Below are 15,853 nucleotides of genomic sequence, written 5' to 3'. Positions count from 1 at the left end.
ATCAAGGTGGACGAAGAGGAGCAGTTTCAGAATGAGTGGGCAAGGGTCAAGGGTCTAAAGGAACCCCACCCCCTGCCCCCCCACCCACAAGAGCCATCCTTTCTCTAGCATTGTGAGCACATTCTTCCCAAGGGGGAGGGAGGAGGAGGCAGACAGTATGAGAGGCAAAGCAACTGTACAGTAGAGAAGACATGCACCTGCTGCTTTCATAATGAGAGGAATCATTTGGAGGTTTCAAACAGTGACAACGAGCATGCTTTTAAACATTCCAGTGAGGCTGAGGGCAGGTGCCAAAGTATGTGTGGAAACGGTGAAGTCTTACGTACAGCTTTCAGTTGTTCTGTGCTAATGTCCCATCTATAATGTACACGGTGGTGCCCAAATGTCACCTGACAAGTAACTGATGAAACTTACTTTGCCCATTCTTATCAGGTCATTAAATCTTTTATAGTACTGAATTGCTGTGCCAGGGTTTGGAGGAAGCAGCAGTAACAGTAACAGTCAGTGCCATCTACCCTCCAATTTGCTTCTTCTTTGACCTACACTTGCTCCTTTGCCCACAAATTGTGCCTTCACTTAGCAATTCCTGCCTCCCCCTCCCCACCCCCCCACAGTCCTTGCCCAGATTACTTTGTTGCAAGGGAGAAGGGAGCTGGAGAATGAAAGTGAGGGATGGATTAACCTTTCCAGTGAAAATAGATTAAAAATGGGCAATGATTCATGACACTTGACCTCTGTCCATTTTGCACATGACATGCTTTTCCAGTCAAGATTTCAGCCAGTGTCAGATGCTCCAGCCAGAAATAGGCAGGAATTTCATTATAAGATTTTAATGGAGCAAAAGTGAAGTCGTTCAGATGTCCACACCATTTTCTGAAGTAGTTCTCTTCTTAATATTGTCCTTATAATTTGGGCATCCAGAGTTGCAAGTCTATGCATTTTGATTCTGAGATGTTTATCATCACAGTCAGCAGTATGCCAGTGTGAGTAAAAATGCTTTTTTTTCTACTTCAACAGAATTATTCCTTTTTGTTGTCAACACTGTATGTGCCGGTAGTATCTAGGATAACTTTTAGTGTATTGACTGTGAAAAGCTACCTACTCAATAGTAGGGAAAGTGCTAGACTCTATTATTAGGGACATGGTGACAGGGCACTTAGAAAATCATAATATGATTAGGCAGAGTTAACACAGTTTTATGAAAGGGAAATCAGTAATGACAAATCTATTAGGGTTTTTTGTGGGTTTAACTAGCAGGGTAGATAAGGGGGAACCAGTGGATGTAGTATATTTGGATTTTCAAAAGGCATTCAATAAGGTGCCACACAAGAGGTTACTACACAAGATTAGGGTTCATGGGATTGGGGATAATATAGTAGCATGAATTGAGGATTGGTTAACGGACAGAAAACAGAGAGTAGGAATAAACAGGTCATTTTTGGGTTAGCAGGTTGTAACTAGTGGAGTGCCGCAAGGATCAGTGCTTGGGCCTCAGCTATTTACAATCTATATTAATGACTTAGATGAAGGGACCGAGTGTAATGTATCCAAGTTTGCTGACGATACAAAGCTAAGTGTGAAAGTAAGCTGTGAGAAGGACGCAAAGAGGCTGCAAAGGGATATAGACAGGTTAAGTGAGTGGGCGAGAAGGTGTCAGATGGAGTGTAATGTGGGGAAATGTGAAATCATCCACTTTGGTAGGAAGAATACAAAAGCGGAATATATTTAAAAGGTGAGAGACTAAGAAATGTTAGTAGTCAGAGGGATTTGGATATCCTTGTACACGAATCACAGAAAGTTAACATGCAGGTACAGCAAGCAATTAGGAAGGCAAATGGTAGGTTAGCCTTTATTGCAAGGGGGTTGGAGTATAAGAGTAAGGAGGTCTTGCTGCAATTATATAGGGCTCTTGTGGGACCACATCTGGAATACTGTGTGCAGCTTTGGTCTCTTTACCTAAGGAAGGATATACTTGTCTTTGAGGGGGTGCAACGAAGATTCACTAGATTGATTCCTGGAATGAGAGGGTTGTCCTATGAGGAGAGATTGAGTAGAATGGGCCTATATTTCTGAAGTTTAGAAGAATGAAAGGTGATCTCATTGAAATGTATAAAATTCTTAGAGGGCTTGACAGAGTAGATGCTGATAGGCTGTTTTCCCTTTCTAGAGGGTCCAGAACTAGGGGTCATAGTCTCAAGATAAGGGGTCGGCCATTTAGGACCGAGATGAGGAAAAATGTCTTCATTCAGAGTGTTGTGAATCTTTGGAATTCTCTACCACAGAGGGCTGTGGATGCTCAATCGTTGTGTATATTCAAGACTGAGATCAATGGATACTTGGACATTAAGGGAATCAAGGGCGGGAAAGTGGAGTTGAGGTAGAAGATCAACCACGATCTCATTGAATGGTGGAGCAGGCTCAAGGGGCTGTAAGGCCTACTCCTCCTATTTCTTATGTTCTTATGTTCCTTTGGACAATGGATGCATCAATGGGATTCCATCTTTATTTGTTTCATATGAATAAAGAAGGGGAAAAGAATGCAGAGATATAAACCAAGCTGCAGTACATCATAGGGCGACTGCAGCAGCACACCGTTACCTTCTCAACGGGCAAAGACAGGCGTACCTGGACTTGTCAGAGGAGCGATGCATGTGGAGGCTACGATTCTTCAAGGAGACAGTGACAAAGTTTTATCATGTGCTGTGAGACAACCTATAGCCAGATTCCAGACCAGGCATGGCACTGTCTGTCACTGTAAAGGTCACAGCACCCCTGAGCTTTTTTGCCCTAGGTATATTTTGGGTTGCCATACGGGACATCAACAATATCAGTCAATCTGCAGTTCATACATGTCTAAAGCAGGTGACTGTTACATTGTTTGCCAGAGCAAATAACTTCATCACTTTCCTAATGGATAACTGGAAACAGTAGGAGATGACCTAGGTTTTCCCGTACATGTACCCCTGCATGCTCTTGCATGCAATAGTGTAGCCTAGTTGATCAAAATCCAGGTTGGCTATGGCCACCTTTTTTATTTTGGGGCAATCCACCATGCCCCCTATAACCCTGGAAAAATTGCAAAGTTGGCAGTTTCGCTACCTTTCGCAGGCCTGATTCGTGGTATCTGAATACCATGTACATTAACTTGTGAAACATGGATAAGATGACGATAATACATCAATGAGAACCATCATTGAGCATACCATAAACATGATGAGGTAGAGATTTGGGGCTTTCTACAATGCAGCCCAGCCAAAGTGTCATGCATCATTGTGGTTAGCTTTTTGCTGCCCAACTTTGCTGCGCAACAAGGACTAAAAATGCATCACGAGGAGGAACTGGCTCTAAGTCTCATCGGGTACTGACTTACAGGAAGCTAAGGATATGGCTGGTGTCTTACATTTTCCATCCATGGGAGCCTTTCAGCAGTCTCTAGTTAAGAAGGCATCACAATTGCCCCTCTTGCGTGAACAATGCTGCCTACTTCTTCACCATGTCCACAACAAATGCACTTTCACCTTTATATTTGCCAACACCAATCGAATTGCTAGGCATAGCATTTCTGTGACCCGATGATAGCAAAATGAAATACCACAAGGTCATAATCTGGACTCAGTACAACTGAAGTACCACCAGATTTTAGTTCTGAAAGGTCATCTCTGTGTCTAGTACATGTGATCTACAAATGTCAGCTTGGCTCAGCTGGTAGCACTCTCATCTTCGAATCAGAAGGTCATGGATTCAAGCCCACTCCATGCTGTAAGCACAAATTCAAGAGTCACACTTCAGTGCAGTATTGAGGGAGTGCTGCATTGTTGGATATTAAAATGATGCCTCATCTGCCCTTATGGTGGATGTAAAAGATCCCATGGCACTATTTGGAAAAAAAGAGGAGCAGGGAGTTCTCCGGATGTAATGGCCAAAATTCGCACCTCGTAATCTCTGTTCAAGACAGCTAACTCCCAGTGAGATTTAAGTTTGTGATGTATAAGATGTGAATTCAAACAATTTCAATGTTTGACAGCTCCTGTGCATGTAACTGAAGGGCTTACAGAAGGGGCCATGTGTGAGATGCAGAACCAAGCTATATGGAGTGGATTTATGGGAAGAAAGGGAAAATGGTTGCAGGGAGGATGGGCTCTCAGCGTTCTGTTTCTCAGCACCCTGGAGCAGGAATAGGCTTCATGGTTCCACCCTGGAGCAGGAATAGGCTTCACAGAACTTTTCCAAAGCTACTTAAATGAGAGCCTAATTTAAGGCATATTAAGAGTAATTGAGGAGATGACATCTCACTTGAACATCTAGAACATCAAAGTAGCTGGCTCGCATCATGTAAGCTGTCCAGTCTAGGTACTTCCATCATGGGTGTCGGTCAAATAGCTAATGAGAAAACTCTCAGACTTGCGACAACAGCTACTGGATGGCATTAGCTGGAGGCCAGGTATGTGAACGCTCACTCATGTATCTAGGGTTTGGTATTTTCTCTACTGCTGAAGCTCTGCACCTTTAAACTGATAGAACTAACATGCAGTAGGATATGGTGTGTCCATGCTGTGGCCAGGAGGTTAGTAGCTTTACACTCTCACATTTGTGTGGTGCTCTGCATGTTGTTCAGGAGGAGTAGCTGCTGCCTATTCTTTGCCTTGCAAGGACTCAAAGCCACACTGGTTAGTTAAATAATGAATGGATATTGACCATCCATTAAAGTGAATGGACAGCATATTGCGGGCAGAGCACCTGTGATTTTCCGATAAGTTGTCTGCTGCAATTGAGGCCCTGCCAGTGATGCAGGACTTTGGACAGTTCTACCCAACAAGTTTTACATCAAAAAATAGCTACCAGACTGAAGGCCCTAAAAATTTGCAGGGGTGAGATCCTGGCAGTTAAGTCGAGGCCCTTATCTCAAGGGTTAGGAAACTGGAAATTGAACACCTCAGCAAGGGTTTTGCAGGTCAATTTTAATATTTGGCCTCAGTAAATGAATAAATGTCCCTTTAGATACTGTGTGAACAATATATAACACGACTGAGCTATATACCTTCTGAAGCCCAATAGAAAAAAAATTATAAAAACAGAAAAGGGTTTGCAAAGCAAAGAAGTCCAAGCTGGCCGGATATGTGGTATGATCAATAGAGCTTAAATATTCAAATAGACCAATTTAGGCTTCTCTTTAAATTAATCAAGAATTGTCAAATGACACTGACATGCAAAGAGTGATAGTTTATTTCTAGTTGTTTATTTCTCCACTGGGACCTTATTAGAGGCCTCCAGCTAGGCAGCATCTAAACCGTACAGAAAGTGTTGACTCATACACACAAATTATCATTTTTAATTTTCACACGTAAGTAAAATACTCATCCTGATGGCGGTGAAATAACAAAGCATTATGACTATTAAATAATACAACTTATTTATAGAGTTCTCGATTATTTTGAGCGGTGGGATGTTTCTCCAGTTCACTGGTAAGCTTTATATAACACATCAGGAGTATGAAATCCTGGTAGAGCTAGAAATAAACAAAATGAATCGATAGGAGCGTCTCTGATGACACAAATTTGTTTTCTTTTTATCAGCTGCATCAAAAAGACGTAGAACTATTGGCGTTTCATTGCGGTTAGCATCCTTGGCTGGCTTAAATTTATCGCAGTTTTCAATACCAGGAAATGAATTAAGCGAAGAAGAGAAAGAAGGTGTGTGAATGCTTTTTTGTAACAATTATCAAAAGACTCGAATCAACTATGTAAAGATCCCAAATTTACAGTGTGTTGCTGAATAAATTTTGGTTACACCACTGAATGAAAAAATTGCAGTCATGAACACCCAACTTGGTGAAAGAAAAGAAATAACAATTTTTATTTCATTCTGCACAGATAAAATCCAGCTTGTTTCTGAGCTAGTAACTTTATCACCCAATGAAAGGACAAAGGCCATCCAGCAATTAACAATGAACATGGAAGAGAAACGAGAGATTAGGTACAAAAAAATCTACCTTTCAAAGTTGATTTTCAAATGTGATAACATAATTGTAAGAAATCTAATTAGAAAAGGAAGTTTTCTGTGAAAATGCAAAGAGTAATAGTTTATTTCCAGTTGTTTATTTCTCCACTGAGATTATTAGAGGCTTCCAGCCAAGCAGCATCTGTACTGAAACTATTCCACCCTGTTCCGATAGTATCCTCTGCACGTTACTGAAGTGAAACATAGAAACATAGAAAATAGGAGCAAGAGTAGGCCATTCGGCCCTTCAGGCCTGCTCCGCCATTCAAAATGCTCATAGCTGATCGTCTAACTCAGTACCCTGTTCCTGCTTTTTCCCCATATCCCTTGATCCCTTTAGCATTAAGAAATATATCTATCTCCTTCTTGAATACATCTAATGACTTGGCCTCCACTGCCTTCTGTGGTTGAGAATTCCACAGGTTCACCACCCTCTGAGTGAAGAAATTTCTCCTCATCTTGGTTCTAAATGGCATACCCCGTATCCAGAGACTGTGACCCCTGGTTCTGGACTCCCCAGCCATCGGGAACATCCTCCCTGCATCTAGTCCGTCTAGTCCTGTTAGAATTTTATATGTTTCGATGAGATCACCTCTCATTCTTCTAAACTCTAGTGAATATAGGTCTAGTCGACCCAATCACTCCTCATATGTCAGTCCTGCCATCCCAGGAATCAGTCTGGTAAACCTTCGTTGCACTCCCTCCATGGCAAGGACATCCTTCCTCAGATAAGGAGACCAAAACTGCGCACAATACTCCAGATGTGGTCTCACCACTGCAGTAAGACATCCCTGCTCCTGTACTCAAATCCTCTTGCAATAAAGGCCAACATACCATTCGAAGTGGGCTGGCATTGAGCCATATTCTTGCTAGGGGGAGAAAGGAACCGCACTTTAAGATGGCTTGTGACATCATGAGGTCATGATGTTCACATTGCCCTTTTTTGACCATTTCTGCATCTGCACAGAAGATAAGTGCCTGCTCTGGCCTTTGTGTCACTTTACTTTTCCCAGCTGTAGGGAAAACATTTAATTGTCAGTCTTCTTCGTTTTCATCATCCAATAAAGCTTCATTCTTCTCATATTCTTCTTCATCTTCAATAAAAAGGGAAATCTTCATTTACCTCTGTCAGTCACCATTTCCAAATTTAAATTTTGAAAAAGGAGAAAAAGAGGTAGCCTCTACTCATGCGGCTTCTGTTTGAAATGCTTCGATGCATTACCCAGACGGCCATTTACACTTCCCAAAATGCATGACATGAGTATCTGGAGCATTTGCCTGAATTTTTCCGCCTGCAGCAAGCAGAATTGGCTTCAAGGTCCGGCTCATTCTCTTTCATGGGTCAGTCCCCCTCCATGTCAATGCAGGAGCAGGACAATGCCCTTAAAGACATGTGCATAATTGCCTAAGGGATCATGTTAAGCAAGCTAACTTGGTTGCATCCTTTGGAGTTCCTCCATGCAGCTACAGATTTTTAATATGCTTTTGATGGCTATGGGCTTTTCATTAGGCAAATGGAAAAGCTATTGGAAGCTGTGGTAGTTGTGACAATACCTCCTGGAGCACCTTTCGCTCCTGAGACGAGCATCCCCTACCTAGAGCTGGAGCTCATTCTTTCTCCACCAGCTGGTAGAGAGGTAGACCTGTGAATAATGATCTCACGATCAGCTTAACATCCTGGATCACAAACATAATGACTTCCATCAGTTCAAAAACACAAAGATAGTGCTCTGCTGTGCTCCTTGACCCATTGTAAAGAGGAATACTAGTCTAGGGACAGGAACACCTATCCCAAAGCAGCATAAAGTAAAGTTCCCACTAATAGCATGTGCTGCTTTGGCTCCAGATGAGCCTTCTTATAAACCAAAAGAAAGCACATGGTAGTTCCGACCATGGATGTTGAACCCGATAAAAATTATTAGTTAGGCATTGTTGAGGTTGACTATGACCAGTCAGTCTCTTGAATGATCTGAGGCAGTGCCACCATCTTGAACTTTACCTTGCAGAAGAATCTATTCTATGCTCTGAAATCAAGATGCACAGAATCATCCAAATGTTTTGGGGACCATGGAATATGAAGAGTAAAAATCATCCATTCTTGTTCCAAATGAACTCACTTGATTGCTGCAGGTGACAGAAAACTGTCTATCTTGGCCGCCAATGTATTCACCATCTGAAGGTTCCTCAGACTGGACCATACCTTTAAAAATGCAAAAAGCATACCCTTCTGATGGAACTCTAGACCAAAACATCTGTTGTAGCCCTCATCCACCTGGCCATGAAATTTGCCAAGTAATTCTCACTCAAGTCCTTGGTGGGCTTGAGAGGTGGGTTACTATTGGGAGGGCCACATGCAGGCCTCATTTTTCATCTATCAATTTAAATGGACATTAAACAAGGCAGGCTTTGTACAGTTGTACAAACTCTCCCCATCCAATTTTCTTTGATTATTTAACATCCAAGCACAAAAGAGGAAAATATGCCATTAACTCTTGATAGACTTGATCTTGTACCAACTGGGACCTCAGTTTGGTTTTGCATGAATTCATACAGCCTCTTTGCACATGAGAGCTGCTCTATCTGTCATAAAAAACAGCATTGTTGATAGCTTTGGTTTCAGCACATAGAATTAGTGAACCTAGGCACTGATGATTAATCAGTCTTACATAATTTCGGACACTAATCACGCATACTTGAGACATACCCTGGTTTCCTACCAAACATTACCTATTTTCATTTAAGGTGAGATTGTGATACTAACTATCCCCTACCCTCCTCTAAATTGCAGCTTACAAAATGTTTTCACTGTGTACTTTGCCAAATTACCACAACCATATCAAATCCCTCTGCCAGTCAGGGCAATTACTTGTCTCATATAACCTCATGGTACTAAGTTTCACCTTGTCAGATGGCTTGTTGAGTGCTCTTGCATTGTCACCATCTCCGTGGCAGAAGATCGTTGGGGTCAGTGAAGGGCCATTCTGGCCATTGCAACCATTCCAGGCTGCTTAATGGCCATCCTTGCAAAGTGTCGACAGAAAATTTCTGTAATCCAGAATAATTTACATTCTTTAACCACACATTTTTATTTAGACTTCATCTGGCTGATTTGTCTTGGTGTCTGGAGTTTCTGTTACCCTCCATGAACCTTCCTCCTCCTAATCTTATTTACTACTTGGCCGGTCTTTAGCAACATACGGAGACTTGAGCACAAAATCTAGGCTGAAAATCCAGTGCAACACTGAGGCAGTGCTGCACTGTCGGAGGTGCCATCTTTTGGATGAGACGTTAAACTGTGGCACTATTTCGAAGAAGAGCAGAGGAATCTTCCCCGGTGTCCTGGGCAATATTTATCTCTCAACCAATGTCATTAAAACAGATTATCTGGCCATTATCATATTGCTGTTTGTGGGACCTTGCTGTGTGCAAATTGGCTGCCACATTTCCTGCATTACAACAGTGACTACACTTCAAAAGTACTTCATTGGCTGTAAAGTACTTTGGGATGTTATGTGGTCATGAAAGGCATTATATAAATGCAAGTCTTTCTTTTTCTTTCTATGTGGAGATGAGGAGAAAAGAAGCTGGGGTTTATCTTTGTTTTCCAGGATGATCCTGGAATAATGTGTGGTTTTGGCAGGGAAGAATGCAGCCTGATGGTGCTTGATGTGATCCAACCAGATATGGCAATGGATGGCTAAACCGGTTGTGCACCAGATACACTCATGTCTGCGCCCCTTGGATTTGAGGGAGCAAAGACGTGGGCCATACCAGGGGGTCAGCCAGGATGGGAGAGGGTAAAGCTCTTGCTCAGGACAAGGGCATCATAGGTGGGCATGAGAAGGCAGAGGAGGGAGTATTTGAGCAGATTGATGGCTCCAGAAGTATTGTGATGAATGGAGCCCCAAACCCTAGGCAGTTGGGAATTAAAAAGTGCAGTTGTAAGTGATTTGAGGGTTTGTTTTTTCCAGGGATGGACACAGAAGGAAGTGGGGCTCGAAGTGGGTACAGGGATGTGGGTGGTGAGGGATACGAGGATGTAGTCGGAGATGGTCTGTGATAGAGACCATGGAAGTAGAGATAGCATGGTCGATGGGCTGACCTTGAGTAAGGGTTGGAGAGTTTATATGGAGGGAGAGGTTTAGGGAGGAGAGGAAGTCACTGAATTCAGAAGGGAGAGGACAAGAGGAGCTGAAATGAATATTTAAATCATTGAGTATGAGGAGTTGCTCAGTGCCGAGGCTAGGAGGAAAGGAGGGAGATATCTCGCTGAGAAATTTGAACTGAGACTTGGGGGTAGGGGCACTGTAGATAACAAGGATTTTAAAGGCGAGATGAGAGGAGTTAAACAAGGTGAGTTGCTCAAAGGAGGAGAAAGTACCATAACAGTAAGGGGAGAGACCAAGGTGTGATTTGGTGATAAGGGCCACACCATCACCATGGTCGGCACTGATGGTGGAAGATATTGGCAGATGAGGAGGTTTTGTTACGGAGCAAATTGTCACCACCAATGAGCCAAGTTTCAGTAAAGCCATGGTGTCAACGCAATCATCCACAATAAGGTCATGGATGGCAAGGACCTTGCTCACGAGTGAACAAACATTCTGGAGGTAAATGCGGGGAGAGATAATGATTGTTGGTCCATTGGCTGACTCCAAGGAGACAATGGTGGGTGGGGTGATCGGGACAGGTAGGAGGTTGGTAAGATTAGTGCCCAGCAGGTGTGTTGGATGGGAAGGTCGGTCAGATAGGAAGTTGAGGCTACTATTCATAAGGAGGTAGCGATGGGTGCCTCGATGGCCCATTCGGAGAATGCCAAGAGAAGCATAAAAGGTAGCTGTGAGCTTATGCAAGGAGGATTACCTGATCTGCATGCGGCCTAACCAGCGGATCTTAAATGAACATCTCAAAGCCGCCGCCAAAAAGGTAAGTATATAAAAAAAAACTTACCATATGCAGAACCAGGAGGAGCTCAGCCCCCTACCGATTAACTCCCTCCCTCACTCTTGGACTCGCCTTAGGTCCTCAGCTGGCGTAACAGCCAGGGCATCCTGCTACTCCTGGCGAGCTACCTCTGGGTCCACAACTGGCACACATAGCTCGCTGGTACTATACTAATGCAGCCGGTGGACGAATTTGCCATGGTCCTGCCATTGGCCTCATTAGCCGTGCGCAGCTTGTGCTGCATCCAGATCACACCCCGATTCGGGCTGGATTGAGTTTATAGGCCTACGTTTCAAAAGTACATAATTGGTTGTAAATTGTTTTGGGACGTCCTGAGTTCATGACGGGTCCTTTATAAGTGCAAATTTTTCTTTCTTGTTTGAACAAAAAAAAATCCCTGCAAATTGCACACAAAATCCCAATATTTTTGAATCAAACATTTCCCTGATTTTGCACTCACCCTGCTCACGGTGCAGTACCTTATCAAGTATAACGTTTAGCATCTTTAAAGGTTTTACTTAGAGGATGGAGTGCTGAGGATAAATTAGATTGGGGTTCTTCAGCTTATAATAGGTGACTAAAGGGGGACCCATTGGACAAATATGAGATAAACAATATGGAAAAGGTGAACCCTCGACACGTTACTTAAGGTAAAGCGAGGCAGTAGGCCAAGGGTCCATAGGTTGAAATTGGTGAAGAGCAAGTTTAGGACTGGTGTCGGGAAGAATTTCTTCACAGATCGAGAACACTTGAAACAGAGGAGTGAAGGTGAAGACCTTAGAGTCCTTCAAGAGCCTATTGGATGGCATGATGATGGGGGTGGAGTCTGTAGATTTTTCTTTGTGGGTGAATGCACTAAGATGGGCTTTCTGTCCAGCTCTGCATTCCAAATATGGAAATTTGTTTAATATGGAACCGACATATGCAATGGCAGCATTTAATACAAAGTGTTTATTACATAATTGCAATGTAAATTTTACATTTCCCCTGTTTCTTGCCAGGACAATGGTGGAGCTGGAGATTGGGCCACACGCACTGGAAACAGACCGTAAGATAAAGGGCTGCACTCAGCTCCTGTATAATATATTATTTGTAAGTATTAACAGGAACATAATCCATAAAGGAATCTTCGTAGCATCAAGAACATTACATTATCGATTTGAATACACAAGCCGGGATCTTCCGCCCGTCATTCGCTGATTTTTTAGCGAAAATGTGGTGGGTGAGGGCAGGGAATGGTTCCCCACTGCATCCTCACCCACTTTCCCAGCCATCTGATTTCCCGCCGGAAGTGATGGCTGAGGTTCAATACAGTATGGTCAGAGTATGGTCAGACGTCCTGAAATAATATGCAAATGACAGAACTATGTCATCTAATGTATATGTCGTTGGCACCTGAGCAACACTGGATGCCAGGGTTGCATGTTGGTCCCTGCTGTCAAGTGTTGCTAAGGACAACGCAGGGGCCATTTAAAACGTAAATGCTCCAAAAGCCTAATAATTGATTGCATAGGCCTAAGTGCCAATTTCAAAAGAATATTTGATTTTCAGCAGCAGCTCAGAAACCACCAGAAACACTAAGCTACAGCAGGCCTCCATGGCAAATTTCCGATGCCACCGCCCCTCCCCCTTCTGGTGCACTCACTGGTGGAGGCTGGGGGGCTTAAGGCTGGAAAACCAACCTTGGTCGGAGTGCATCTATGTGACAGGCAGAAGCCACCATGCCAAAGATGCCCCCCAATTCCACTAAACAGAAAATCTAGACCAGCATTTCAAATTTCCAGTGTTACACTGCCACAAATTAAAGTTTTGTGAAAAGACGTAACTTTGGAAATAATGTAAATTTTGTTATGCAATGAATTCCAACCTACACTGTAGATTGAGCCTGAAACCTGGGTATGTGTTATATATGCACTTTAGCGGGAATATGGTGTTGAGATAGAGGATCAGCCATGATCATATTGAATGGCGGAGCAGGCTTGAGGGGCCGAATGGCCTACTCTGCTCCTATTTTCCATTTTTAAATGAATAAAACGAGAGATTGTGTGCAATTTATGATGTATAATGCTGAAAGAGCGTACAATCCTATTGGTAGGGAAAAATCCTTGGATTCAAATCCTCAAGAAAGAATTATCAGTATATTCTAGCAATTCCTGTTGCATCTTCTGAACGTGTTGCAAAATTGTATTTATAGGACAATGTAAAGTATCCTGAACAGCTAATCCTTACCACCTCTTGTCAAGGAAACCCCTGGAGACACTAATAAGTCTTAGGTGAAACCTTGCTATGAATGTAGTCCTAATGGACTATTAGCACCATTCTTTAGGCTTGCATTCTTCAAATATATGATGATTGCAAATGCTATTTAACTGTTTATATCTTCACTTTGTTGTTATTTCAGTGGATTTCCTTATTTTCTCACAGTTCTTCACAAGAGTAAGAAGTAAAAAGAGTAAAGAAACAGAACAATGATTGTGTTTAGGATTTCATTCTTTCTATTATTTCAGCTCGCCTATATCCATTCTGTACTGTTATTACAAGTATTTTATCAGGCGTTACAAAGTAGGATGTTTCATTGGAGCTCCAGTGTGCTGTGCATTGGAGAGGCAGGACATGATGGATCAGTCGCCACATAGTGAGTTTGTGATCTCAAGCAAACCAATGGGGGAAGATGCCAGGCAGATGCCAAACATTTCCCTCGGGGGAGCAGGAAAAATAGAGTGTTGAGTCCAAGGAGCTGGTTATAAAGGTAGATTGGTACAGACCTGAAAACAAGTATCATGCCTGCCCGTTTCACAGCGATATGGATGCACAGAGTTAAATGGATGTTACAATTTTTGGGTTTTGATCTGGATATTCTCTTGGTATTACCAGTAACAGTGCAGATGTTGTACCCCCAATGATCCAGTTTACACCCTTTTAAGGCCCTATATCTGGTTAAACAGTAGCATAACCCGAGGATTGTAATGTAGAAGTCTTGCTGTGTATACTGGCTCCTGTAATATCGCACATGTAACAACATGCATTCTCCTGTCTTTACAGAAGGTTGACTGGAAAGCATTCTATCTAGAGAAAGCACCCCTGCAATCCAAAAAAAGGATTTATTTTACACAAAATACATGAATGAAAGAAAACAGTTTTCATAATGAGATGTGACCATTTCCTATATGTCTTTTTTCATTAAAATTAACAAAGATGCAACTCTACTGATGTTCTGTGCTAAATCTCAATTTCAAGCTAACTATTTCCAAGCTAAGTGGCCCTATTTCCGTTACAGGCTGCTTGGATTCCCACTCCCATTTTATGTTTCTGAGAGAGAGGGGTAAATTTTCAACTTCCCGCTTGAGCGTAAAATCATGTTGCGGATCAGCTGCCCTTAGAGAAACCGCCTCATTTTCAATTCCATTGAGATCAATGGAAATAAAGGTATATGGAACGGGCGGCTGATCCACAATGCCAGTTTTATGCCCAGGAGAAAAGTTGAAAATCTACCCAAGAGAGTCCTCTGACCCCTTCCTTAAGTCTGGTTGGTTGGAGAGGGGGGTTGGTCCAGTGTGCAGTCAATCACCACTGGCTCTAAGTTGGACCCACACTTAGAGCTGCAGAGAAACAACACACCTTTCATTGTTTAATTGACTCAGAATAGGGTTAACCCAGATAGCTAGCTGTCAACATTGAGTGAAAGTCATTTTTACTGATAACAAATTAACACTTCAAATTACCAAGGCCACCAGCCTAGTTTCACCTCTGCAGTCTTAATCCTAAGATAAAATGCTGCATTTAACATTATAGAAATGTTAAGAATTAACCAAATTCAGTTCATAGAAACATAGAAAATAGGAGCAAGAGTAGGCCATTTGGCCCTTCAGGCCTGCTCCACCATTCAAAATGATCATGGCTGATCGTCTAACTCAGTACCCTGTTCCCGCTTTTTCCCCATATCCCTTGATCCCTTTAGCATTAAGAAATATATCTATCTCCTTCTTGAATACATCTAATGAATTGGCCTCCACTGCCTTCTGTGGTAGAGAATTCCACAGGTTCACCACCCTCGAGTGAATAAATTTCTCCTCATCTCGGTTCTAAATGGCATACCCCGTATCCTGAGACTGTGACCCCTGGTTCTGGACTCCCCAGCCATCGGGAACATCCTCCCTGCATCTAAAGTTCAGGAAATATAAGTTAAAACCAAAACATTGCAGAGGGGAAGGCAAAAAATGTTTATTAACTTACCATAAAGAATCTTGTCATAAAATCTTACAGAATTACAAAAACAAAATAATTCAAATGACTCAAATGTTTGGAATGGAATAGAGAAATGCAAACAGGGAGCAAAGTGTAATTATAAGGTCATCTTTCAGTGTAGGATTTTCAAAAAATTCACAAAAGTAGGTGTGCTACTTCCAGAAAAATAAGGAAGTTGAACACAGACTAAATCAGTGTTGTTTTCCAAGTAAATATGTTCCTTTATCTCATTATTCTTTTTCAGGCCCTTCGACGCTTTCGTGAGAATATGTTTGAATGTTTCCAGTCAGTTCATCCCTGGCATAGATCCCTGAAAATCATTGGTGGCAAGTTCGGAACAAGTGTTCTTTCCTATTTCACCTTCCTCAAATGGCTGCTTATGTTCAACATCTTCTCCTTCCTGGTTAACTTCAGCTTTATTGCCTGCCCACAATTTTTTGATCTGGGTGTCAACAATCTCACTTTCACAGGCTTGGAGCTGCTCACTGGCTCAGTAAGTATCCTTAAACTATGAATAATTCTAGTAAAAATGGAAGCAATACTAAAATTAAAAATTGAACTGACAGTAAGATCTAAGCAAACATAAGCGGCCACAATTTCTTTTTAAGTGACTTTATCTGGCCAGCGTTGGAAACACTGAGGTTTAGAATGTTTAATCATACACATT

General features: G+C 42.3%; 1 protein-coding gene across 2 annotated transcripts in view; it reads left to right on the top strand.

Annotated features, from left to right (window-relative positions):
* tmc5 (transmembrane channel like 5) overlaps positions 1–15,853 on the top strand; it is a 209,215-nt gene that overhangs the window by 88,465 nt on the left and 104,897 nt on the right. For both annotated transcript variants that reach the window (XM_068003205.1, XM_068003206.1), the window contains exons 5-8: positions 5,574–5,690; positions 5,871–5,973; positions 11,943–12,033; positions 15,431–15,679. In XM_068003205.1, the coding sequence (XP_067859306.1) occupies positions 5,574–5,690; positions 5,871–5,973; positions 11,943–12,033; positions 15,431–15,679 (560 nt within the window). The remainder of the gene's footprint in view (positions 1–5,573; positions 5,691–5,870; positions 5,974–11,942; positions 12,034–15,430; positions 15,680–15,853) is intronic.

Source organism: Heptranchias perlo, chromosome 22 (assembly GCF_035084215.1).
Source record: "Heptranchias perlo isolate sHepPer1 chromosome 22, sHepPer1.hap1, whole genome shotgun sequence".
Classification (NCBI taxonomy): domain Eukaryota; kingdom Metazoa; phylum Chordata; class Chondrichthyes; order Hexanchiformes; family Hexanchidae; genus Heptranchias; species Heptranchias perlo.
The sequence above is the reverse complement of the archived record's forward strand: the minus strand, read 5'-3'. Positions and strand labels throughout refer to the sequence as shown.